At 41.6% G+C, this 27,577-nt stretch overlaps 1 protein-coding gene across 1 annotated transcript in view; it reads right to left on the bottom strand.

Moving 5' to 3' along the window:
- The window catches only part of PDE4C (phosphodiesterase 4C), a 60,408-nt gene that overhangs the window by 23,839 nt on the left and 8,992 nt on the right, over positions 1 to 27,577 (bottom strand). The window contains exons 2-9 of the mRNA XM_026670964.2: positions 18,165 to 18,356; positions 17,516 to 17,552; positions 14,878 to 14,951; positions 11,870 to 11,922; positions 9,033 to 9,145; positions 5,777 to 5,870; positions 1,281 to 1,459; positions 53 to 151 (exon numbers count right to left, since the gene is read on the bottom strand). Coding sequence (XP_026526749.2) covers positions 53 to 151; positions 1,281 to 1,459; positions 5,777 to 5,870; positions 9,033 to 9,145; positions 11,870 to 11,922; positions 14,878 to 14,951; positions 17,516 to 17,552; positions 18,165 to 18,356 — 841 coding nt within the window. The remainder of the gene's footprint in view (positions 1 to 52; positions 152 to 1,280; positions 1,460 to 5,776; positions 5,871 to 9,032; positions 9,146 to 11,869; positions 11,923 to 14,877; positions 14,952 to 17,515; positions 17,553 to 18,164; positions 18,357 to 27,577) is intronic.

Genomic DNA, 27,577 nt, shown 5'->3' on the forward strand with positions numbered 1-27,577 from the left:
TCAATAACAACTTTGTGAACCTGATACTTTTTGTGAAAAAGAGTCAGCTCACCTGGAAGATGCTGTACATGATGACTGTTAGTGGGCGGTGGCCAGAATACTCTGCAATCTTGAATACATCAAGGCCCCATTTATTCACATCTTCTAGTTCCTAAAGGGGGTGGCAAGAAAAGACGTTGCTACAATGTTGGACTCTGCCAAGTAACAAAGAGAAACAAACTGCCTCCCTGTCTCTCCAAATAAGGAGACTTCCCTAGCATAACTGAACAACATATAAAAAAATTACTAAAGTTTTCAGTAGGAGGATAATTAAAATAAGCAGGAGAAAGTACATCAAAAACTCAAACTGAACTGTGATACATTATGTGATTAAGTGAACTGATTCACAATACATTGTACTCAATTGAAAGGGCATTTATCAAAGTCATATTGCAAAGACTGACATGGGAATATATGGCTCCTAGATTTTTATATATTCACACATACATAATATAAGTGTGCGTGTGCATGTCTTGTCTCAGTATCTTTCCAATTCCTTGTATTTTCTTTATTTCCTTTTCTTCCAAACCATTCAATTTGTCTTCCACTGCCCTCCCCTTATTTTTCCTTTTTTTGTTCTCTATTTTTCCATTTCATCACTATAGTTCTTTCGCCTCTTCTCAGCTTTTATTTCAGTTCCAATATCGCCCTCTGGATTTCTCCCTCCCTCTATTTCTCGGAAGAATCCTGTCTTCCTTTCCTCCTCTTGGTTGCCCCTGCCAGATGCCCTTCTTTCTCCCACCAATCAAAAGAACAATCATATTATTATCAAGATGTTTTACAGCAGGTTTAAAAACGCCACAATAAGAATGAAACACTAAGCAATTAAAATAACATGAAATTGGCAGATTTCCATGCATGTAACAAGCAACACAATTATTTTCACAAAGAAAAGTGTTTTTGCTTACGGCTCAACAGGAAGCAACTAAAGGGAGTCCCACAACTGTGGAGCCACAATTAATGCTATCTATTCCATATCCCCCCCTCTCCTCATAGCCTCCAAACTAATTTATATACCTGGGGAAAAAATATAGCTTGCCACCTTAACATTCTTACTGTAGTTAAGCTATACAATTTGGAGATTAGAAATGTTTTTAAATGCTTTGGTGGAAGGTCTTCTTTACGTTGAACATCAATTCTGTATTTAGACAAAATTCAGAATATGCATATACAATCAAAATATGTCGTGAACCATGCCAGCTTTCCTGTTCCAGTCTTTTCCATTGCCTGGCGTTCCTCACCTTAGCCAACAGCCCTTCCTGATCCGTTTTTACTCCAAAACGAGGGATGGCAGCACAACTGAAGCTGGAGTTATGCATCAGTTTTTTCACACCACTGATCTGTGACATTGGCCGCTTCTTTTTCTCCTTGTCTTTTTCTTTGGGAACAGAGGTTGGGATTTCCACCTCATGCTGTTTGTCTGGAGGAGACAGAAAATACAATAGCAATGGAACAAGTCCTGTTACGAAGATCCCCAAAATTCTTCAGAAGCTTATGGGAATTCCTATTGAAATCATGAATGACAATAGAAGAAGCTCCCCTAAAGAAACAGTTTCCCTGCTATGAAAGGAACAAAATATAGGCTGACAGCTTAGATGATCTGATGGTTCATGATAAGATCCAGGACCTTTATGAACTTCCTTTATCTGTGATGAAAAAAAATTGTGTCGTGACAGTATCTTGAAAATCTCCAAAGAATCAACATAAACCAAACTAGATCTTTGCTCCTACTACTCTGAGGAGCAGAGTCCTGTTGTCCTATTATGTAATATGGCACCTTACATCTCCATGAAGCTTTGCAAAATCTAAATTCAAGACAAAAAGTAAGAGGAGGCGATAGAGAAGGATGAAGAAACTGTATCTTGTTAAAAAAGCACATACTCTTTCTCCCCACTTGGAGTTGGGGATTCCGCCTTCTCATTTCAAAGTTGCTATGAGCTAGCAAATTCCCTGTCCAGCATTAACAATTGTCCTCCTTGAAACATTTCTGAAACCAAAGAGTTAAGCATGCTGTAAAAAGTGGAGTATGAAAAGCCCCCACCCCTGCACGAGTCTCCTGCTGTTCAAAGGGAGACCCTCCCCCAATATTGAGGCACAGAAGGATTGACGTCAGCAGAAACTAATAATATTACAGACACCATGGCAACCAGAGACAATGCGTGGTGGAATGTCGGTCCTTTCCTGAAAGTGATGTTTCTAAGACCAGCCAGGGTCTCCCCACCTCACCTGTCTTCTCTCTCTCACACACACATACACGTATATACTCAAACTTGTACAACACATGAGAAAGAAAAGTCACATACATGGAGAGAACAAACGGGAAGAACTTTCTGTTAAACTATTTTGCAAAAAGCAAGGCTATAAACTACGTGACTTTCCTATAACGTTTTAATTTTTAAAAATTGCTAAGTGAAATCAGTTTTCAAGCAACAATAGTGATATAATCAAAGCATATTCTTTATTAATATATATAAGATCTGAATAAGAACAATACGATTAGGATTTCCTTCCAAGATAACTGCTTAGAATGTTTTTTGATTGATCCATCTTTTCTTTTTAAATCATAAATGTTACTACTCATTTTCAGAAAAATTTCTTTATTGTAAGACTGTCATTATCTGGACTGCGTACATCTGGATGATCATTAGAAGGCAGCAGTTAGAAGTTAGACAACTCTAACTTGCTGTAGCCATCTAGTGGTTGTCCAGATGTTTTCAGCTTAGAGATGGTAATTCTATTCTAATTACTTTTTTTTAGAAGTGTTGTATTTTAAACATATTTTTTTCAATGACCTTCAAATCCAGCAGAAGTTTCAGTTATTCAGGGTCATCTTGTATTGATTTTTAAATTTTTAAAATAATAAAATAAAATAAATTCTATTGTATTATGATGATGATGACATCCACTCCACAGAAGAAACTTAAAAGGCAAAGCTAAGAAGAATGAACCAATCTTGTCTGCATCTTTGCCTCCTTGAAAAACAAGAAGGCAGATTGAAGTAAAATGTTGGCATTTATTTTATATCTTAATAAAGACCAATGTTTCCCTCCTTTTGCCCATTTCAGTTTGCATATCAAAGTCAGAATAGACGTATTGTTGCCTACTGTTCTTGTGCATTATCAGTACACTTGATCTATATGTGATTATTTTATATATTTCTATATAGCTTCACCTACAATTGTTTCTCCAGGTGGTTTACAACAAAATTACCGGTATTATAATGGAATAATACAGGCAACATCTAAATCACTATGAAAATAGATTGTGCAAAGGATTTTAAAAAGTACATTAGGGCAAGAGAAGCATTTCTCTCTGAAGCATTAAAACAGCCACTTCGCTCACAAAGCTCATGCAGTTGCTTCTGTCCCAGTTGTCTCTGCCCATATGTGCATGCATAGATAATACATGTGGGGAAAAAACTGTCAGAGAAACAAAATAACTGGACACACACGTGTATATACAGAAAGAACCGGATAAAGATTTCAAAATAGCCGTGCCAGCCTTGTCAAGGACATGGTTGCCTTCATATTTTCAACAGAGATACTTGGAGAAATGATTCTTTTGAATGCTATGCCTATCCTTGATAGTAAAAATGAATAGGAGAGGAAAAAGGAGAACAATCCAATTAAGGAATCATTCAATGATCTTTCTTCATATTCAGAAGACCAAGGTGAATAGACAGGTCTTCAACAGGATTCTAAAAGATATCATTGGAGGCATATGAGTTTCAAGGAGAGATTGTGCCACAATACAAATGCTGCCCCCAGAATGAAAACATACTTGCCAACTTGTATGTGAGTGCAAAATATCAATTTCTTCAAAAGGACATATATAGAAGTACTGATGACCTAATGGACTAAGACCATTTTAACCAAGTATTTTATTATCTATAATATTATTCTCTGTATACAGTATATCCATCTTTTGGACATTTTGTCTGTCTGAAAATTGAGGATAGCATTTTATGAATCAAATAAAATTTGAAGAATTAAAATCAGATACATATTATTATATTTGGCTAATCTCTGTATGTTTGCATTATACTATCCACATTTGGTAAGCGCTATTATTCTACACAAGATGTACATTTGCTACCCAGCGTAACCTAATTTTTTAAGACTCATTGATGATCCACGAAAAGGATCTTGGGATTGCAGTGATTATCTCAAACAAGACTCAACATGCAGTCCCTGTTCAAAAGGTTAATTCCATTTTGGGAATCTTTAGTAAAAGAAATGAAGTTAAATTGGCTTTGCTGTTATTTGATAAATCATCACAGCTGCTGTTCATACATATATTTTGTGGATGTGCTATTCTTTTAATATTTTTTAAATTGCTTTATCATGTTAGATTGTAAGCTGCCCAGAGTCACTTGGTTGAATAGGACGGCTATAGAAATTGAATTAATGAATGATGCTACTAGCTTCATACTTCTAGTATACAGTTGCTGCATTTAATATAATTTTTTAATAGTACTGGAAAAGGTGCAGGAAAGAATAGCCAAAACAATGTAGGGCTAAAGCTAATTCGCTATCAGGAAAATAAGTAAAATATGTAAAAAGCTGGGGAATTTAGATAAAAAAGATATACATTAGAGGAGATATGCTAGAGGTGTACTAGAATAGTCAAAATGCAGTAATGGTAGATAATGGATCTCTTAGGAAGAGAAATTTAATGATAAGATATTTGGGACTAATTAAGGGAACCACTTTTCAGCAAACAAAAAGTTTAACTATGGTGTTCGGTGTTCCCAAGTCACAGTGATGCATGCCGACTCGGATCGTTTAAAAAGGAGATTAGACAAGAATGAGATTGTCCGTTATTGAGGTGTATGTCACCACCAATATCAGGTGGAACTACAGTTCTGAATACTCATTATGGCAAAATACAGAATAGAGCTGGAAGGACCTACTCCAACTTCCTGCTCAGTACAGGATCCACTAGTACAGGGGTAGGGAAACTTGGCTCTTCTATCACTTATGGACTTCAACTCCCAGAATTCCTGAGTGAGCCATAAAAGGTTCCCCATCCCTGGCCTACTGGTTTTTCAGTTGTTGGGGAAATCAATTTTTGACTTGAATGGGACTGTTTAATATACAAATGCAGGACATAGGCCAGGGATGGGGAACCTTTTATGGCTCACTCAGGAATTCTGGGAGTTGAAGTCCATAAGTGATAAAAGAGCCAATTTTCCCTATCCCTGCACTAGTACATCTATGCTGTTGAATATCTAGCCTTTTCTTGAAGATTTTTAGAGAAGAACTGATCACTTCATGTGGCAGTCTGTTCCACTGGTTGTCAACTTGTACGGTCAGGAACTCAGCTTGTACATGAAGAAGATAGCATTTATGTCTTTATTATAGAATTCCCAGTGATGTTCGGTTCGTCACTGTAGGAACAGAATACTGCACTAGACAGCTTGGTAGGTTTGCTACAGCACAACTCTCCAAGATTTCTCTTTATGGTGTTCTAAAAGAGAATAGTGATAACCTCACAAGAAGGATGCTAGTTTTTCTAGAAACCTGGAATCCGAAAATACTGCAAAAGAATTCAGTATTTTTCACTTGTATTTCTAAAGATCTTTAAGGCCTATTGCTAAAGCTACTGCTCGGAAATAACATTTCTTTAACAGTTTACGTCTGCCTCCCCTTAGAGAAGTGACTGTCCTTACTCTTCCATATCAATTTAACAATTTCCTCAAAAATCGCATTTGAAGACCATAAAGCTGATGACTCACCCAAGAATGTGTTGGAGATGTACTCGGATACCTGGTTTCCAGAACGGCTTGTTTCCGAGAGGTGTGTCAGTTCTCGATTGAGCATTCTTCTAAACTAGAGACAGAAAGGAGGGGAAATCATCAACCTGTAAGGATCCATCACAGCATTTGCATCAGGAGCATCTGAATCCCATGTGCCTGGTCTTAAAGATACCATTGAACAGGAGGCCATTGTTAAAGAAAGAGATCAGTGGCAAGGAAAGATATTTCAAATAAGGTACTTCAACAGCAGAAAAATATCTGTACTTCTTAATTTCTGAATTTTCTCAGCTGGCTTCTGGTTATGTTCAGAATCTGAGAAAGCATTGCCAAATTGCAAGCAAAGATGTCCATCCACTTTGATTTCTAAACATTAAAATAATAGGTATCGAGTTAGCATAGTACCTGAGACATGAAAATGAGTCAAAAGAAAGCAAATGTTGAAATGTGCACTGGAAAAGCTAAACCACATCAAAGTCTTTTGATGAGCTACAAATGTATTATCTATCTTCTCGTTATTTTGTAAGCTTTTAAATTATGCGCATTACTGGTAGCATGTATGGCCATAGGAGAAGAAGAAACATCAAAGAAAATTTAAAAAAACAATGACTTGGGGAATTCTGATTGCACAAATCCTAAATAAATCTTCAATTTTACATTTTTAAAAGTGAAAATTTGAAAATTTTCAAACCTCAAAGGTGAGCTCAAAAATCTTGCTTCAAAACTAGTGTAAAAATTCATTTTTATTTCTGGAAAAGAGGAGAATACCCAAGAAACTCCATAAAGAATTGGGTGATAAATGCAAAGATACATTCATGTTGTATATTTTACGGCTTTTCTCCAACATGACCTAATTCCAAGTCAGATGTCATCCATACTGAAAGAAGCCTTCCATCCTCTTATAGGATTCACCTTAATGAAAAAGTATTATACTTATGTGAGACAATGTGGAGTTATATTCTACAATGTGGATTAATGCACCTGGTCCTTTTCTAGAATTGTTTAAAAATTCAGCTGGTGGGAAGAAGAGTTCTGTATAACTTAAAACACACACAATTGCCTTGATTGTATTTTTTTTTTTGCCCACTTTGAAATAAGCTTCTTTTATAAATGTCTCTTCATCAAGTGACATATTATGTGGGGAGGGGGACACCCCCCTCCCCCCCAGAAGTCCTGTTTCGTCTGGCTGACGGCATTATTCAGCCAGTTTCACAGAGTTCCTTTGAGAGTATTTTCAACAAGGTTAAAAATAAAAATAAAAGCATTACTGATGTACCAAAAGCAGAAACCTCCCGTCAGCTCCTGAGATAAGGAGAGGATACCTGAACAATTAGAGAGAGAGAGAGAGAGAGAGAAAGGCAACCCCACTGCTGCAGAACAGCATGCATTTAGGGGTGTGCGTACGTATGTGTGTGTGTTTGATGTTTTGTGTCTGTGAGTAAATCTTTGCAGCGGCAAAACCCCTTTCCTGCACCTCTTGCTGGAGAGATTTTCCAAGAGTTACATTTGGTCAGGGAGTCCCCACTTACCTTGATGCTGCTGTCCCAGAATGCGAACAACGAAGTGCTGGCGTCAGGCATCGCAACGCCAAAAGTGCAGCTTGTGTGCGAGCCCACCCTTCTCTCTGAGGCGCCCTAGTCAGACCACGGATGCTCCTACCAAGGGGCCCCAACTACCGTCCCAAGCTCTGCAACAAGGAAACCTAGGACTTGTCTGCAAGGCTGAGAGTCAGGACAGAAGCTGAGGAGGGGGACAAACTCCCCCCCTGCATTACCGCCGAAGAAAGGTTCTTCCATGGATGTACCAAAGGCTGCTCCAGCATCAGGTACCTCTCCTTTCTGCTGCCTTCCAATCAGAAGCCACAGCCACAGAGGCTGGAGCCAGCTCAACTCTCCGATTGGCTGGCAGAGCCTCTGAGGAAGGCGATTTGCTTTAACCCCAGTGGTGCCCAGGCACAACAGAGCATGGAAGTTGCTTCCAAAAACTCTGTTTAGCAACAGCCAAGGCTTTTCAGAGGGACCACGGAAGAGGAATACTGGGAGATATAACCCCCTCCCCGCATTCCACCTTCTTCAAGAAAACCATTGCCAATTGGAGAGAGTGTTCTTCCTAGGGTGGACAAAGACTGGAAAAGGCTCTTTTTTATGTAAAAAGGGCTCACAGTGACACGAGGGAAGGCTGCTCTTTTTCAGGTTCTAAAAGTTACAAGGGAAGGACACTTATTTAAAAATATCCCTGTCTTTCTGCCCCACAGATAGGCTGGACATCTTGAGCTAAAACTGAATTGGGTAGCTTGGCAGTGTTTGGTTTATGCTCCAGGTCATTGTATTAAGCCAGCAGATCGTCATATTAACCTTGCAAATGGGAGGGTATTACCCCACTCTCATGGTTTGGAGTGTCCGCCATACAGACACTCACTTTTGACTGGCTTCCAGCACAGTGTATCTTTTTTTTTTTTCATTATTATTTTCCACTCTGTTGGAATCAATGGATCAGAAACTGGGAGTGTATAAAAAAAATGAAAGAATTTTTATTGCTTTGAATGAAAGGCAATAAAAGTTGCCAGCCATTTTAGCATTTTGAATACTGAGCCGTACTTTTATTTCTCCTCAACTGTCTTCTCTGGTATTTTTTTTTTCCTGCTTAAATACATAAAAGTTATTTATAGCAGTCACTTCCGATCTCTTCTGACCTATATCATGGTTTGTTTATTTGTACAACTGGTCAACTAAGGCTTCCCTTCAGGAAGTTCACTAATGCTTCTCTTCAGAGTGAACTTGGGGAAAGGCACTGGTTGATGGCCAATGTGGCCCAGAGCAGGCCTTCCCCAACTCTCTAGTTGCAACAGCACAGGGATATATTTTGGGAAGAACTGGACAACCCCTGTTTGCACTGGACAAACAGGGGTTGCAGACTTCTGGACTAACATAAAATTGTTTTACAAAGGTGGGTTGTGGAATGTTCTAAGCAGCAACCCCATTTCTCAACTTTCAGCTGTTCCCCAGATTTTAATCTGCTTCAAGCAAAAAGCCTGCATCATTTCCTTGGCTTCCTCTTTTCTTGCAAAACTTTATATGCATTTTTTTTAAAAAAGAAACCAACTCCATGGTCATAACACAACAACCAGTTCTCTGCCCAAAGGGGAACTGATACCCAAGGTTGACAATGGTCAAGAAAGAGAGAAAGAGGGGAACTTCTGTCTTTGGAGTTGAATCCCAACCCGGGTTGAATGTCTTACCTTGTTGGAAGCCATCTCACTGACTGAATGACGTGTTTGCAAAGTCTCCAGCTGATCCAGGCACCAGTCTAACTCTTCCAAGGTCTCGACAGCCAACTTTTGGTAGGCATCCTCTATGAAATGCAAAGAGCATCACTGAAAATGCCATCTTGAAGGCATGTCAATGCCACATTAAGGAGTGGCACTGTTGAGTCTCCACACACATCTGAAAATTAGGTTCAAAACTGCCAATAACCTGGGTAGCCCTAGGTGGAAACCACATTGGTACATTCTAAAAACTGGTTCTAGTTTGAAAAAATGGTCCAGCTTTTATTTTTTGTGGCTCACATGTATGACATCCTCTCAGAACTATGAAGGTGGAGGCTAAATAAATAGGGTAATATTTTAGAGTTATCGAAGATCCCAGTTGTAATATTTGGAATCAGCTGGGAAGCAAATCCACAGTAATCAGGATCATTTGATTCAGAATATTATATTAGCCTCTTCAGGGAACACGATGCTAATCCACATGGGATTGCCAGAAAAAAAGTATTAGTGATTTATAACAGAGTTTCTGCAACATAAATAAATGCTCTTATTTTGGACCAATATCCTTAAGGGTTACAATCCTAATATTTTTAATTTGCTTTTGAGATTTTCTTTTGTTAACATTAGCTCTTTTATCCTGTAATTTTAGTCTATAATTACTTGAAGCAGCAGTTTGGACTTTGAATGCCTGCTGGAAATGTAGTTTGCATATATTTTAAATGGCTGGAGCAAAGTTTGTGAACCTCAGCAACTTTGGCTGGGGAATTGTGGGAGATGGAAGTCCATACATCTTAAAGTTGCTGAGGCTGAGAAAAACAGGGCTAGAGAAATAAGATGGGATAGGTCTTTGCTCTCAAGGAGCTTATAATCTACATTTCAACCTTTTCTGGGCTCATGCCTCATAGAAGGCTAAATTTAGTTTGTTTTTGCTTCAACGTACAAGCTCATTCATAGTGGCTTAGCATTATGTGTGAAGCAAGGAGTTATACTTATTCAGTATATCATGATCAACCAAACACTGAATTTTGGTACAAAATCCTGGCTTTAGGCTGCCCTGACATTGTCCAAAGGGGCAAGATAAGGAAGCAAAGACGAGAAAGGGATAAGGAAGTAAAAGAGGCTTTCCTCCTTTTCATTCTAGGACTTTTGAATGCCACAGCCTAGGAATCCTGCTAAAGAGTGCTTGGCCATAGCATTGATATATAAGTTGCCTCCCCCTCACATTAACCCTATCTCACTGGGAGCCATCAAATATCCCCCCCCCTCAATTTACTGCAGCATGTGCCTCTATGGCATCCCCTGCCTTCTGTCAGACAAGCCCAGGGAGGTTGATATATGCTTCTGGAACCCCTTTGCCCGATGTCAGGGGTCGGCCAAAGGTTTAGCAGAATGCAGGAGAGAGAGAGGGAGAGGTAGTTCAGGTTGCCCCGAGGCAGGGAAGGAAGGGCTGCCCATCAGAAGGGCCTGTCTCTTGTGGGGCCGCAGAGACCAGCTGAAAGAGAGCGTTTTTGAATAATGGAACAACTGACGTCAATTGGAGACGTTCCACCCGCCGCAGAGGTAGCATGAAACAGAGCCAGAGAAGGAGGGGCAGGGAGAGGGCAGCCCAGAGTAAACACAGACTGCAGAGGCTGAGGGGGTGTGTGGCGGGTAGGGGTGGGCGGGCAAGTAGCCCACAGGGGTGGTGTGTGGGGGGGGGGGCAAGGCAGGCCCTGGGAGGCTCCCGTTAGAATCACCTGCAGCAGGCGGGCCTCAATACTACTCTCATGCACAATGCATGAAAAGGAGCTGGTATCACCAATCATCTCTCTCCACCACCCCCCCCTCCACTTTTCTCTTTAGGAAGAAGAAACCTTTTTTTTTTTCCCCTTTTCTTTTCTTTTCCACGGCTTTAATACAGTTGCCTGCTGACACTGCACAGACACAAGCCACGAGGAGCCTCCCCGAATGTTTAGTCCTGAACTTCTGTGGCACAAATTCACTTGGAAAAGGGCAAATCATCCTTTCGCAATATTCAGACATGGGAAAAGGTAAAGCACAGAGGTGAGGGGGGTCAGGTGAAGCAACTAAAGTGAGGGGTGAGAGAAGTAAAATCCTGCAGGAACATATAGACACAGGGCTGTTTTTTCCTCGCGCCTCACAAAAAAAAGGAGTCTGCAGCATCTCCAATTTAACCAGCTAACCTATTTTTTTATTTTTTTTAAAAAAAAGCTTTTTTGTGCGCAGGGCTTAGCTTATGAAACTCTTTGCCCATTTTGACCAATTCAGCAGGGAAGATCTATTAATAGCTGTTAAGCCATGATTGAAGAAGGCTGAGACTTCTATAGTCAGAGGCAGCCTAGCTCTGAGTGTCAGTGACTGGGAACAACCATGGAAGGCCATCTGCCTATGCGTCTCTCTGGAAGACTTTGTGGAAGCATCTGATTGGCCTCTCTTGAAAGCCAGGCGCTGAATGAGGCAGACCTAGTTGGATCCAAGTCAGCTGATTTCCTTTTACAAGCTTATGAGCTTCCCAGTTTGTAATATGGGCCACCTCACAAGGTGAGGCCATTTTACTTTATTTTATTTATTTATTTTATTTTATTTTATTATTTATTTGATTTGCCAATTGTTTACAAGATAATAAGTATAAGTGTATACATAGTTGTGAATACATGAAATGGGTACATATAAGAAAAATAAAAGAATAAGAGAAACAATAGGACAGGGACGGTAGGCACGTTGGTGCGCTTATGCACTTCAAGGAGAATACTTTGAAAAAAAAGGGGGGGGGGAAGAAAAACAACACAGAGACAGCTGAGAGGGTTTACCTGATAGATTGACCTTAGAGGTAGAGTGGGGATTGATGGGACCAGATGTTCGCCTGCAAAATATAGCATAAAGTTAAGCTTCCCTGAAACCCTGCAGGCCTCTGTGGCTGGTGGTGGAGAGAGGGGAAAAGTCCCCCCAACAAGCTACTTACTCAAGAGTGCATCTTCCCCCACCCCCACATGTAGGATTACAGTATGGTTACCGGCATACAAATTATAATTGAACCATTAAGCTCTAATTTAAAGAAGGTTGCATTCCTAAGCAAATTTACTTGAAAATTAGCTCTGCCAATATGCCAAGAGGTTGTACTTCAAAGAAGTACAATTTTAGATGGGAGCAGAATTGTGAAATGTCTTCCCTACTTCTCTCTCTTTCAGAAAACTGGGACAAAAGTAGCTCTCACGTCGTGAAGTTTTCCTTCCCTCTGGTCGAAACAGGCAAGATGGCAGAGACGGGCATCTTGTCGTCATGAATGCAAGCTGCATCCCTTTGCCCCTCCAGTCTCATGGTTGTAGTGACCCACTTTGCTTTTCTGAACCCTTCCTGTAGGCATGTGGGCCTTGTTGCATTGTGACCTTGCATCTGCCATCTTACCTGTTTTGACCTCCGCCTGGGACACAGTTGCTGGTGAAATTCAAAAATTTTCCCTACCGGCTCTGTGGGCGTGGCTTGGTATGCTTGGTATAATAGTAATCGCAACCAGGGGCGATTTTTTACCGATTCAAATCGTCCCTACCACCTCTCCTGAGGTGGGCCGAGGTGGTTGAATTTCATCCTCACCCTAGAAATGTACTTCCCACCTTTGTCTCTGTTTCTTGTTATGTTCCCTCTGTTTGGAGCTGCACAACCCAGCACCCTGTGGCACTGTGGATGTTCCTAGCTGTATTAAATCAGCATTCCTCCGAATCAGAAGAAAAGTAGGCCAACAGGTAAGCTTCACTGTGCCTCAGAAACCCGGCTGGGAAGGGATGCTCCGGTGCAGATTTAATTCCCCGGCTCCCTTTCCTCTCCCATCATGTGTCTCCTACCGATGGGAAAAACAATCACGAATCGCTCTCCATTAGATGTGGCCCGATGGCACAAAGATGAGGCACTCCAATTTGTGCCTGGAATGGAGGGTTTAGCCACTTATAGCCTAAGAGAACATTGATTGTTGGTCTTTGGAGATCAGCAAGTCCAGCTGACAGATTGGTGGTCGTAGAAAGGAGCAGAAAAAAGCTCACTTCTTTCCCTATCACACTGCTACTCTCATGGGCCCCTCGGACTGGATATATTTTTTTTTCTTAGTTTGTTCTCTTGACATGGGAATATCAGTCTTCTGGAGATGGAGTTCATGTCAAGAGTCATATTTTTTTCTGGTGAGGGGGAGGGAAGGAAAACAACACAGCCTGTCAGTTGGGAAGAGCTCACAGCTACATCAGTGGAGCTCTATTCTGCATCATCCTGCTCCCTCCAACATCTCCGCCTCTGTTGGTGGTGTTCCTTTTTTTTTAAACATGGGAAGAGTCTTCTGGAAAATCAATATTTCTGTGGGAAAAAGGGAACTTGCTCTTTCATTTTTTTTTCACAGCCCAGGAATCTATTAAAGATGGAGGCTGCAACTGGTAGCCCCCACAGGACACACAAGAATGCATTAGAGTAGTTAAAATTGGGGTACCCCCCACACAAAAAAAGATAACACTAGGAGAATAATGACCATGCAAAACCTGTACTTGTTAGGACTAGCAAAAAAAAAAACATCCTGTAATATGTTTATTTGGGAGTATGGTCAATGAGATGTGTCTTCCCTTGTTAATACAGACCGCTCTTTCGTACATACAATTCTATTAGTTGTTGACAAGTCTGCCAAAAGTCAGGTTGCCAGTTTTCCAGAAAACTGGAAGACCCATATTCATAAAATGAAACAGTTGAGGGTTATGTGGGTAACAACAGCACTTAGATGTATATACCACTTCACAGTGCTTTAGAGCCCTCTCTAAGTGGTTGATAGAGTCAACAGATTGCCCCCAACAATCTGGGTCCTCACTTTACCCAACTTGGAAGGATGAAAGGCTGAGTCAATCTTGAGCTTGTTGAGACTTGAATTGCCTTAACTGCTGGCAGCTGGCAGCCACCAGAAGTAGCCTTCTGACCACTGTGCCACCACAGCTTGATGCCTCCATGAAAGCCAAGTGCCCAAATTCTTGCAATGAAAGCCAAAACGGCCCCAGAGAGCAGGGCCCAGGGACACAATGGGTATGTCTCTGTGCTGCAATAGTCTTAAGCAGGCAACAGAAGTTCAGCAAACCCAAGTTCTGGACCGCACGATCGCCAATAACATCCTCAAGATAGACTAATGGTACGTACCAGTGGTGGCATTCAAAATTTCTTACTACCAGTTCTGTGGGCATGGCATAGTGGGCAAGGCGTGGCTTGGTGGGCGTGGCAGGAGAAGGTTACTGCAAAATCCCATTTCCTCTCCACCCCACTAACCTGCTTTCCAGCTCCGTTCTCCTGTGCAGGGCAACAAAAAAAGACCCAGCCGATCAGCTGGGACTCAGGATGGGGGGCGGAGCCAGTCAGAGGTGCCGGTTCTCCAAACTATTTGAAATTTCTGCTATCGGTTCTCCAGAACTGGTCAGAACCTGCTGAATACCACCTCTGGTACGTACCATCAGGTTATATATCAGGAGAACGGAGAAAATTTCACTGTAACAGCTTCTATTTCTGCAGCAGACGGAGTGTCATGAGAACACGGTCCTTACAAACGGTGCTTGAGGTATCTTTGTACCCGATAGGGAGGACAAAAAGACGAGACCCCAGAGACGGTGCCTTCCTTCTATATGCGCTTTTGCTTTGCCAAACCATCATGCAGAAAAAGCTACAGGATCATAAAAAGGGTTTCTGCAGGTTGATTGAATGCCAAAGTGGGGCACAGTTTCACCACCCTTTTAATTGCCCAGTCCCCACATGATTCCTTCCTTCCTTCCCACCCACCCACCCACCCCCCCTCGAACCCGTCACTCACTTGTTGCAGACATGTTCCCGGAGGTGGGTCAAGACAGCAAAGTTGCTACGAACTGTCCTCAGGCTGGCCAAGACCTGCAAGTGGGGGAAGAAGAGCATCCCTCAGAATCAACCATATATGGCTGTCAGGACTCCAACATGCACCCCCCATTCAAATCATAAGTCTCTAGCCGCATCTCTGAGTAAAAAAGATTGATTTATTAGGAGTTGACAAAGTCGGTTGCAGCCGACTTTGACACATCATTCATCTCACCCTTGACCCTGGTCTTCCCCCCACCCCCTGGATGTATATTCTCCAATGAGACACATCCATAGCCAAGCGTCATCAATCATGCTCTCCAGTCATAATTTTGCCCGCCAGTTGCCAAAGCCATTATCTGAAGCCTTTAAGGCAGGGGTCCCCAACCACCGGTCCGCAGACCGGTACTGGTCCGGAACAAGTCCTACCGGGCTGCTGGCTTGCTGGGCACCGCCATCTTTTTGATGAAAAAGTGCTTCCGGTGAGCTTTTCCGGCAGAAAGCTCACCGGAAGCACGCTTCATAAAAAAGATGGCGGCGCCAGCACTTCCGGTGAGCTTTTCCGGTAGAAAGCTCATCGGAAGCACGTTTCATAAAAAAGATGGTGGCGCCCAGCTGATGCCGGTACCGGGCCACGGCGCCCAGCTGATGCCGGTACCGGGCCGCAGCGTAAAAAGGTTGGGGATCACTGCTTTAAGGAATGCACTGCTTTCCCCCACTCCCTTTTTGCTGACAACTAAAAAGACCAGAGAAGTATTTTTAGTTGACATTCAGCTGCCCTAACTTTTTGAAGGTTACCTTTACAGCAGAAAAAGAAAACAAATTTATTGCAGGTCTAGAACTTATGTTCACGAATCACCACCCCTGGCTTGGTTGGATTTTCTGCATGGAATCTTGCTACAAGGCGATCGGCTTGGACATTCCTACTCTTTTTACCCAAGATGCCTCTGATAAGAGGCAGCCCTTCCACTTGATTAAATATTGGAGTTGTCTCCTGTGCCACCTGAAATTGAGGATTCGCTGCACCTCATAATAAGTTTGGCCTCCTATGACTACGAGGTGGTGGCCTCAGGGTCGATCCCACCACAGGGTTTTAAGAGGCGACTATGGAATTGGTCTCACATATTTTATGCTCTTGGTCTTTAACTGACCAGGTTATATAATCCAAGCCCGAAAGGATGTAATCACTTAGGAGGCCTCCCTTCATACAAATTTTGAAAACTCCCTTCCTCCTTTAGAGCAGGGGTCTCCAACCTTGGCAACTTTAAGCTGGCTGGGGAATTCTGGGAGTCCGCCAGGCTTAAAGTTGCCAAGGTTGGAGACCCCTGCTTTAGAGAATACTGTGATGTTTGCAGGTGTGGGTTTGCGGTCTTTAGTCAATCTCTTTTCCTCCCCGGCTCTCAACTCTGCCTCTCAATGGTCTTGCAACTACCAGAAATCGAAGTTTTTCTCTTGCTTCTCTGATTAAGGAGAGGGTGAGGCTGTTTTTAACCTTCCTTCCCAGATGGTACCAAAACTCTGGATCCCAGGAGGGAAAAATTGCTTGCTCACTCCAGGTGGTGAATTCACTCTTCCATGTACTTCCTTTCTTTTAAGAGACAAAATGTTTTCCTCCTGCAGAACTCTGTTACAGAACAGTGAGATATCCCCCAAAAAGGGGTATGGGAATGCCAGTCCATATAACAAGGTAATCCTTGAATTACAAACAGGGACCTGAATTTCCATTGCTAAGCAAATAGGCTGTTAAGTGAGTCGTGCCTGATTTTACCAGCCTTTTTTTTTTTTTTTTTGCAAGTTATTAAATCACTGCAGTTGAATCGTACGGTCATGAAGTGAATCCAGCTTCCACCATTGACTTTGCTTGTTGGAAGTGACCTCAGGAGACTGCAAACCGTTGTAAATACATGCCAGTTGTCAAATAGCCTGAATTTTGATCACATGATTGTGATTGGGATGCTGTGAGGGTGATAAGTGTGAGGGCTGGTCATAAGTCACTTTTCTCAATGCTGTTTAACAGTCATTAAACAAAGGGTTGTCAGTCGAGAACTACCTGTATGTGAGGTATGTACATTAAGGGCAGCAAGAAGGTTGATAAAAATCCATGGGACGCAGAGTGGACGCCTGAAAATAGCAATAGCGCTTAGACTTATATACCGCTTCATAGTGCTTTACAACCCTCTCCAAGCGAAAAGCTACGCATAGCATGGTGGAAGCAGAGAAATTCATTATTTTTACACATGTAAATTTGGGGGGAGGATAAGGAAGATTAAAAAAAAACAGATAAAAAAACAATTATGCAGCATTAATTCCCCAAATATCTAGCTCTGTTACGTGACTATGGTCAACAAGTTCAATAGCTTTTAGAAAGAGTTCAAAAATATAATAAAAAAGTGAGGAAGGGTCCATGAGGGACAACCCGTCCTCCCATTCTGATGCTTTCCAGAGAAATAAGGCTACAATTCACAACAATAGTGACTTTTTGGGGGGGTGTTAACATATTAGGTTGGAGAAAGCCAACATTATCATTACGATTCTGAACATGTTCTTAACTGGGCACAGGGGCAGAGCATGCCAAGATTGACACGGGTGGACAACTTTCAGCCCTTAAAGAGAATACCTACCTGTGCAAAAGGAGTAACTATCAAGTCTTCTCCATGCCTGCAAGGGGGAGAAGAGAAGGATGTTAATGGCTACAAAGTCCAAAAAGTGGATTCAATTTCTGAACCCAGCATGAAGTGCCCTATCCAGATTACATCCCTGTCCTCAGCTAACCTAGAGTAACTGCCCTGGTACGTATAGATGGCCTTGGAATTTCCTTTCCATATTATGGCAGATCTTTCAACATATCCCAGGTGAAATCAGAACCTGGATCAGAACCCGCCCTGTATCATTTCATAAGACTCTGTCCCACTGCCTTGCATGAAATCCACTGAACTTGACAAGGGATTGTTCCCAAACGTAGAAGAATGGGAAGCTGAGGAAGGTTATTCTAGTTGCAAATACCAGAATGCTAAAGAAACAGAACTCTTCTGTGCTCTTTCTTTAATCCCAGCCAGACTGACCACTAGACTTACAGCAGCTGGACTGCAAACACCCCAAGTCATAGTGTTGTCCCTTGGAGACACGCTGATTAGTGTGGCTCTGGTTTTACAGGCATCGAGAAATTCTACATAACGGAGGATGTCGAAGAAATGGGCTTTGTGTGATTTGATGAGGCTCACTTTCTGCTAGCAAAAGACGGAAAAATGTATCGGGGTTATCTCTGCTTACATGTCACTGCTGATGGAGGAATTGCGGGACATGGCTTTCGGGGAGAGGTCATAGTCGCTGTCTGATCGGTAGAGGAAAGACTCCCGACGTTGGCTGTGGGGCGTTGTGCCTTGTAAAACAAGTCCCAGACCCAGATTGGTCTGGGAACCGAGGGGACTTCGTCCTGAAGAGAAGCCATTCTCGACATCAAAGCTGTAGAAAGACAAAAAGGGAACCCCAAAATGTAAAACAATTGCTCCAGTTGCTTTGCTGTGTCTTTTGCTGCCGGGAGGAACTTTTTGTTTTTAAAGAAGATGGCAATCATGACTCATACTATAGACTAAGCCTCCAATGAAATTACAGGTACTCGTCACCAACTGCTCAATTATTCAAAGTTACAACAGACCACCTTTCTTTGGATTTGAAGTTCCAAAGGCCACTTACCTCTCCCAAGGTCATTTTGGGCATTTGGCAAAATAGCCTGCATTTATAGAATAGAATAGAATAGAATAGAATAGAATAGAATAGAATAGAATAGAATAGAATAGAATAGAATAGGTTTATTGGCCAAGTGTGATTGGACACAAAAGGAATTTGTCTTGGTGCAAATGCTCTCAGTGTACATAAAAGAAAAGATACATTGGTCAGGAGTCACGAATCATCAGGTACAACACTTAATGATAGTCATAGGGTACAAGAAGCAATCAAATCATACTAGGAAACAGTCAATATAAATCGTAAGGATATAAGCGACAAAGTTACAGTCATACAGTCACAAGTGGGAGGGGATGGATGATAAGGAGTGATGAGAAGATTAATAGTAATAGTAGTGCAGACTTTGTAAATAGTTGGACAGTGTTGAGGGAATTATTTGTTTAGCAGGGTGATGCCTTTTGGGGAAAAACTGTCCTTGTGTCTAGTTGTTCTGGTGTGCAGTACTCTATAGCGTTGTTTTGAGGGAAGGAGTTGAAGCACTTTATGTCCGGGATGTGAGGGGTCTGTAGATATTTTCATTTTAAATATTTATGGCTGTTTGCAGCATCCCATAGTCAAGTGACCCCAATTTTTTTTTGCCAGAAACTGATACTTACTCCAGCTTCCGTCAAAAACTATGCATTGCAGACCATGGGATCATTTAACAGTCACAGACTTTGCTTAATGATTGTGGTGTTCACTCTACATCCACTGCATTCACTTAATGACTGCTGCAAAAAAGGTTTTAAAATCAATAATGAGGTCATGTGAGGACCTCATTAACGACTGGCATTTATAACCATAATTTGGAGCTCAATTACAATTGTAAATTGGGGACTATCCATAAAATTTCAGACTAATCTGAAAAAGGAGTACTAGCTGCCCAATAGTGAATGACTACTAGTCACCTCAATAGTGAGGGGGACTGCATATAAAGTTAATAAATAAATAAAGCTTCCGTAACTGCAAACGAGCATACATATGAATAGCACTTAGACTTATATACCACTTTACCACTAAGCAGCTTACAGAGTCAGCATATTTTCCCCAACAATCTGGGTTTTACCAACCTTGGAAGGATGGAAGGCTGAGTCAACCTTGAGCCCAGTGAGATTCAAACTGCCAAATTCCAGGTAGCCTGCAGTACTGCATTCTAACCACTGCACCACCATGGCGCATATGTATATGGTTGTATGTACTAAACCAGTGGTGGCGAACCTATGGCACACATGCCACAGGTGGCACGCAGAGCCCTCTCTATGGGCACGCGCGCTGTCGCCCCAGCTCAGTTCCACTGCGCATGCACACACACCTCCCGCTGGTCAGCTGGCCTTTGGGTCTCTGCCACGCATACGTGGGGGTGGGGCGCATGAGGGTGAGGGCGTGCACATGTGTGGGAGGTGCGGATGCATACCTGGGGGCGTGGGCACATGTGCAGGGGGAGTAGCATCTTCCTGAGCAACTGTTAAAAGGAAAACTCCCAAAAATCTGGAAAAGGTCCAAGCAGTGGACTCTAGCCTCAAGTATTAGATGATCCTAAGAAATAGATAACAAGTGTAGTTGGAATTGTGCATTAATTTTAATTTTTGTTACCTTGTTTAATAGTATTAAAGTATAATATTTTGTCTCTTGTATTGATGTTCTTTGTGTAAAACCAGTAATTTGCTTGTTTTATGCAATTTGCAATTGCTTTATAGTGCAGCTATCTCTAAATTAGGAGCAGATCAATTTTACATTCTGCCTAAAGCCTTGTATTTTCCTTCTTAGTTTTCTTTTAGAGGGCTTATTCTTTACAGTTGCTGAGGTTTGAACAGCTGTATATTTTCATATCTTTTGCTACTGAATATTTTTGCATACATATAAAGCTAAAAGGGGATTTTTACATTTGCTTTTCTTTTTAATACAATTTTATTTTATTTCTCTCTTGTGAGATTGGTCTATCTTCTGAAGGAGAGACAGAAAAAAGATCGATTTTTCTAGCCACGACACTAGAAGACCAGAATGTGGTGCTATTGACTTTATTTTGTTTTCCTTTTTATTTGCCAATAAAGCAACCGAGGTTGTAAGACTCATCTTTGTTCTCATGCACTCCAACATTAGGGGGAGAATGAAAACATATTACATATTGGCAAAAAAAATCAGAAAATAAAATACAAGCTGAATAATCAAGACCTTGTTGATGATCCAAACTCTGTCAAGGACCTTGGAGTACTCATTTCTAATGATCTAAGTGCTAGAGCCCACTGTAACTACATAGCCAAAAAGGCATTAAGAGTTGTTAACCTAATCCTACGTAGCTTTTTCTTTGGTAATATCACACTACTAACTAGAGCATATAAAACATTTGCTAGACCAATACTTGAATACAGCTCATCAGTCTGGAACCCACATTACGTATCTGATATTAGCACAGTTGAGAAAGTCCAGAAATATTTCACAAGAAGAGTTCTCCACTCCTCTACTCGTTGCAGAATACCTTATGCCACCAGACTTGAAATTCTAGGCCTAGAAAACCTAGAACTATGCCGCCTTCGGTCCGATCTAAGTATAGTATATAAAATCATACATTGCAATGTCCTACCTGTCAATGAATACTTCAGCTTCAACCATAACAATACAAGAGCACACAACAGATACAAACTCATGGTTAACCGCACCAAACTTGAATGCAGAAAATACAACTTCAGCAACAGAGTGGTCAATGTCTGAAATACTCTAGCTGACTCTGTGGTTTCTTCCCCAAACCCCAAAAACTTTAACCTTAGACTTTCTACTATTGACCTCACCCCTTTCCTAAGAGGTCTGTAAGGGGAGTGCGTAAGTGCACCAACGTGCCTACCGTCCCTGTCCTATTGTTTCTTTTATTTTTTATTTTTCTTATATGTATCCATGTGTATTCATAGCTATGTTTTATACTTACACCTATTATCTTGTAAGCAATTGACAAATCAAATCAAATAAATAAAAATAAAATAAATAAAAAGTGAGGAGCTGCTCTGGAAGATACTTCAGGTAATGCTAGCACTAATTATCACCAAAGCAAGAGGCAGAACTGGGGTGTATAGATGAAGAGGGCTTCTAGGATAGTAGTTTTGAGACTAGTAATGCATCCTACAGGTATTCCTCGACTTACAACTAAAATTGAGCCCAAAATTTCTGGCATAAGTGAGACATTTGTTAAGTGAGTTTTGCCCCATTTTACAACTTTTTTGCCACTGTTGTTAAGTGAATCACTGCAGTTGATAAGTTAGCAACCTGGTTGTTAAGGGAATCTGGCTTCCCCATTGACTTTGCTTGTCAGAAGCTCGCAAAACTGTTCTGTTCTGGGTTGTTCCCAGAACAACCACAAATGTCGTAAGTATGAACCATTTGCCAAACATCTGAATTTTGATCCACATGATTGTGGAGATGCTGCAAAGGTTTGTTACTATGAAAAATGGTCATAAGTCACATTTTTCAGGGCCATTGTAACTTTGAACAGTCATTAAAAGAACTGTTTGTAAGTCGAGGATTACCTGTATAAGTTTACTTTGCCATAACACAGAGGTATGAGATGCATGGAGAAATTGCTAAAAATTAACCTTTCCGTTTTTAAAGGACATTGTGTTTATGCCTGGGTCATAAACAACATTTTTCTGTCTCTTTTTCCCTGTCACTTCTTTCTCTACATTTTTTTAAATTGGGGGATAAAACACACAGAAGTAATTTTTTTTTTTTTAGTTTTATTTGTGGGTTTGACAGGTAAGCTAAGTTAAAGTTAAGGGACAGGGCTTTCTTCCACGCTCATGTTGGAAGACCTCTTCGTCTAATCAATTCTGAGTTGAAGCAGAGGCCGGTCTCTCCATGAGGAATCACTGAATCCTTTGAAATGAAGAACATTGCAAAGTAGCTACCTGGAGTGATTTTAAAAAAAAAAATGGAGCTGGAATTCCAGAAGGAGTAGGTTTCTAAAAAAATGGGGGTGACCACAAGGAGCGTGTTCATTACTTAAATTTGGAGGAGTTGAAGAAGGATGGAGGGAGATCTAATACGGAAATGGACTTTCCTGATAGTAAGAACTATTTATTTATTTGATTTATTTTTATTTATTTGATTTGCCAATTGTTTACAAGATAATAAGTATAAGTGTATACATAGTTGTGAATACATGAAATGGGTACATATAAGAAAAATAAAAGAAGAATAAGAGAAACAATAGGACAGGGACGGTAGGCACGTTGGTGCGCTTATGCACGCCCCTACAGGCCTCTTAGGAAAGGGGTGAGGTCAATAGTAGACAGTCTAAGGTTAAAGTTTTTGGGGTTTGGGGAAGAAACTACAGAGTCGGGTAGAGTATTCCAGACATTGACCACTCTATTGCTGAAGTCGTATTTCCTGCAATCAAGTTTGGTGCGGTTAACGTTGAGTTTGTATCTATTGTGTGCTCTTGTGTTGTTATGGTTGACTATTAAACAACGGAACAATGTGCCTCTGGGAATTGTGAGTGCTCCGTTGTTGGAGGTTTTCAGAAAAAGATTGGACAACCATCTGTCCGAGATGGTATGAGGATTCCTCCTTGGGCAAAGGGTTGGACTAGAAGGCGTCCCTTCCAGCCTTATGACTGACTGCCTCCTGTCACAGTCAAACCAATGCTGCTAGCAACTCCAATGGAAAGATGCAGAGGTCCGGAATATAGGCAGTGTGAGGATCCTGACCACTTTCTGGACACTTCTGAAAACAGTTGCCAGAAATAAAAGATGGATGGAAAGTCATTTTACACATCTTTACACATTTGGTCTCGTGGTTAAGACAGCCAAGCTAGAAAGCAGAAGACTGCAAGGTCTATTCCTGCCTTAGCCATAAAAGCCAGTTAGGTGACTTTAGACCAGTCACTCTCTCAGCCCAAACCACCTGACAGGATGGAAGGAGGAAGGAGGCATATTAGGTATGCATACTGCCTTGAGTTGTTTATAAAAATAATAAAGGTGGAATAAAAGAATAAAATAAAAATATCACAGAAAGTGCCAACACTTAGTTGATCTTGGCTAATCGTCAAAAAGCAAAGTAAGATGGATGGGTGGTATTTTGGAGGAAGACCAACAAGAAATCCCAGGGTATAGGCTAGACTGGAACTTTAGAAAGAAAAAAAACTCAGAAAAAGGCAGGGGTCTTGTAGTCAAGAAACTCCAGGGAAACTTTTACCTTCTAGTGTTTTCCCCCAAGTAATTAACAGAATTGAGGAGGTCTTCTTATATTCCCCTACTAAGAACTAAGCAAGTGGTTGAAAACAAAAATATGGTGCAAATGATGGTATATTCAGCATAAGCATGCTGAAAAGCATAGGCAACCTTAAAAGATTAGCCTGAAGGTTACCTCTTTTGTGTGAGTGAGTGGGGAGAGATAAGAACTTTGTTTGCTTGATGAATTCAACTCTTTTTGTAAGGTTGGAATGCATTTTGTTTTATTAAGAAAATCTGTATGGACACCCAACTCATTCGTGGTAACTCTTATAAACTTGGGAGCTCTCCTGCTTTTATTTTCTGTTATTCTTCCCCTCCACTGATCTCCTCCTCCTTATGTCATCTCTTCTAGAAGAGAGAGGAAAGTATATGGGTTTATACTTAGATATTTTTGTGAGAAAGAGTAGCTTGTTTGTGAAAAAAAAGAAGCAACAGATGGAAACTAATCAAGGAGAGAATTAACCTAGAGCTAAGAAGAAATTTCCTGAAAGCTAAACAACTAGAACAACAATTAATCAGTGGAATGGCTTGCCACCAGAATGTCTATGGAGATCCCCAGTCATCCAGGTCATGGTTACCCCAAAGGCGCATTTTCAAGAGGCAACTGGACTTTCTGGTTTTTCTTGGAAGATTGGAGGATGAGAACCAAAATGCCTTCCAAGAAAAATCAGAAAGTCTAGTTGCTTGAGATTTGCTACCAGAAGTTTTGGGTATTCCAATACTGGAGGCTTTTAAGAAGAGATTGGACAACGCTTTCTCTAGAGTTTCCTGCATAGCAGGGGGTTGGACTAGAAGACCTCCAAGGTCCCTTCCAGCTCTGTTATTCAGTTATTTATTACCAGGACTTGGCTGAAGCTCTGACATTATCACTGTGTTTTGTGGCAATGAGTTCTCTACATCATTTGGCAAAGGCTTTCACTAAACAACTTGCAGCGCTAGCTAGCATTACTGAGAGAGAAATGCTTCTTTCCCCCTACTTTTTGTGTAACAGGCACATGTTTTCCCTCTAATTTTTACACACATTTTAGCTTCCCCTCCAATCTTGCTCCCCCACCCCTAAACAGTTTTAAGTCTTTGATTCTGTCCAACGTAACTGTCTCGACTGGCCAGAATGACTTAAGCATCTTGGCTCTTGTCCTGTTTCCATGATGCCGTGAGAAAAAAGTGTGTGCCCCACCAGGGAGTCAGAAAAAGAAGGCAGTGGGGAACGGCGGTGTGCCAAGAACCACAGGTGTTATAGACATCATGAATCTGAGGAAACTTCTCACTGAGGACATTTGGAGGTCATCCCATCCGGCCCTGGAATGAATTCATTCTCTTGAAACTCTAAACTGCCTAATGACTCAAAGGATGGGACAGAGCTTAGCATTGGACTGAGCTGAAAATCGAGATGTTTACACCTCACCTCTTGTCTGCAGCTCACTCCTGCCATGAACTCAGATCAGGTGGAGCACAAGCAGCTAATTCATCCGCCTCACCTTTGCAATAAAAACAACCATCAACTGGTCTGTTTCGTAGGCTTCTTGGAAGGATCACGAGGAGTGTAAGTTCAATGAGTTCTGGAAAACTCCAGAAAATGTTTTGGGTGTGCTGAATAACTTTAGCCAATTAAGTAGGGAAGGAGCAGGAGGCCATCAAGATGCCATGAGGTGAAAGTTCAGAGAGAGTTCCTGAGGCATCTTTGCTTACCTCACAACATTCCTCAGGACCAATCCCTGACAGGACAGCATGAGACCTTAACAATAATAAGTACCATTTATTTAAAATATATATATAAAAGCTGTGCTCGATCAGAAATAGACTTTCAAGAAGAGTTTGGACCGCCATTTGTCAGAAATGGCGTAGGGCAGAGGTCTCCAAACTTGGCAACTTTAAGACTTGTAGACAAGTCCACAAATCTTAAAGTTGCCAAGTTTGTGGACACCTGGTGTAGGATCTCCTGCTGGGGTGGGGGGGGGTTGGACTAGATCAGGGGTCGCCAACCTTTTGGATCTCAGGGACCACCAAACTCATTATTTTAAATCCTGCGGACCACTAATATGAATTTTGACTTATGGGGGCTTGCTGATGTTTTCCCAGGGTCTCTGCAGAAAGCAGCAGAGACCCTAGGAAAATCCCCCAAAAAGGCTGCAGGAAAATTCCCCACCCCGTTTTCCTACCGATCGATCATTCTTTATTTGGGATTGCAAGATACCGCCTCCAGCTCCATTCTTAGGGGGAAAGAGAGAGAGAGACTTTTGGCTTTATGCAAGGAAAGCAGCAGAAGCAGCAGAAGTCTTTCTTTTTCTCCCCCAAACTCAGCCAGAAATGAGTCTTTGTGAGACTTATTGTGCCGGCACAGCCTCTTGGAGCAGGATGCCTTACAGTGTCCCAAAGACTCATTTCTGGCAGAGTTTGGGGGAAAGAAAGAAAGACTTTTGCTGCTTTCTATGCTGCAGCCAAAAGCAGCCTTGTGTTCCCGCACAGTCTGGATTAATTGCTTTGGGGGGTGCTTTGGGGGTGACATTTCTCTGTGGACCACCAAAATTTTCTCACGGACCACCAGTGGTCCCTGGCCCACTGGTTGGCGACCACTGGACTAGATGACCTACAAGGTCCCTTCCAACTCTGTTAATCTGTTAAATCTGTTAATATAATTTACCCACTTTCTCTTCCCCGATTAGACATATTCAAGCAGGGCTAAGTTAAACAACCTCCTTGCTTGTTGTCCAAAAGTTGATACACAGAGGTAGGCTGCTTCTGAATAGGGAAGTTCTAGTCTTAGCAATCATTGCCGATTATTTTGAAGGTATTACTTCTAGTTATTAGCTGATTTGAATCTTTTCTAGGAAAACAAGAATTTGCTGGATCAGGCTGAGGACTGTTTAATCCAGTGCACTATTTATCCTGAGGATCAACCAAGCAGCTTCAGGAAGTGCCTTGGCTGGTCATAGAGGGAACAACTTTTCCAGGTAGTTTCTCTCAGCAACTGGTATTCAAAGACACACTGCTCTAAATACTGCACAGAACGGAGTTTCTCAAACTTTGCAACTTTAAGATGTGGACTTCAACTCCCAGAATTCCCCAGTCAGAATTCTGGGAGTTGAAATCTACCCATAACGAAGTTGCAAAAGTTAAGAAACACTGATATATTTCTATATTGGCATCACGGGCACTGGCACACAGGCATACACACATAGTTTTTCTCACGTCTAAAACGGGAAAAAACCTTGCTAGCTGACATCTTTAGCAACAACAAATCAAACTACTTCCCATTTTTGTCATTTCCAAAAAGTTCTATTGATTAAAAATTCAGTTCAGGAACTCGGTATTCCTCTTTAACAGACCTCCAGATGGGTTGGACTGCAATTCCTAACTTCTCTCACTAGCAGCATCTTTCTCCAAAGTTGCACCTTTCAAAAGTACTGGACTACAACGGCAACATCCAAGCTTAGGGGGAGGGGTGCTCATTTCTAATGTCGTGCTAGCCCACTGCTCGAAAAGGCTTAAGAGTTGTTACCTAACCTCGCCTCTGATTCCCTCTACTGAGCATACAAACTTGAGCCAGAGCTCGCTGGACCCCTGCGTAGAAGCCAGATTTTCCAGGAAGGCTCCCCCGTGCCTTGCCCCGCGTGAACGCCTGTGCGCTTGTCTGATTTAAGCATGGAAACCTTTCCCTGTGAACTGCAACCAACAACACAAGAGCACCAATAGATAGAAACGGTACTGCAACTTTTTTTTGGGAATATGACTTCAGCAACG

The sequence above is a fragment of the Notechis scutatus genome, chromosome 1 (genome assembly GCF_049901735.1).
Source record: "Notechis scutatus isolate UNSWTSFEM ecotype Mainland chromosome 1, rNotScu1.2, whole genome shotgun sequence".
In the NCBI taxonomy this organism is placed as follows: Eukaryota; Metazoa; Chordata; class Lepidosauria; order Squamata; family Elapidae; genus Notechis; species Notechis scutatus.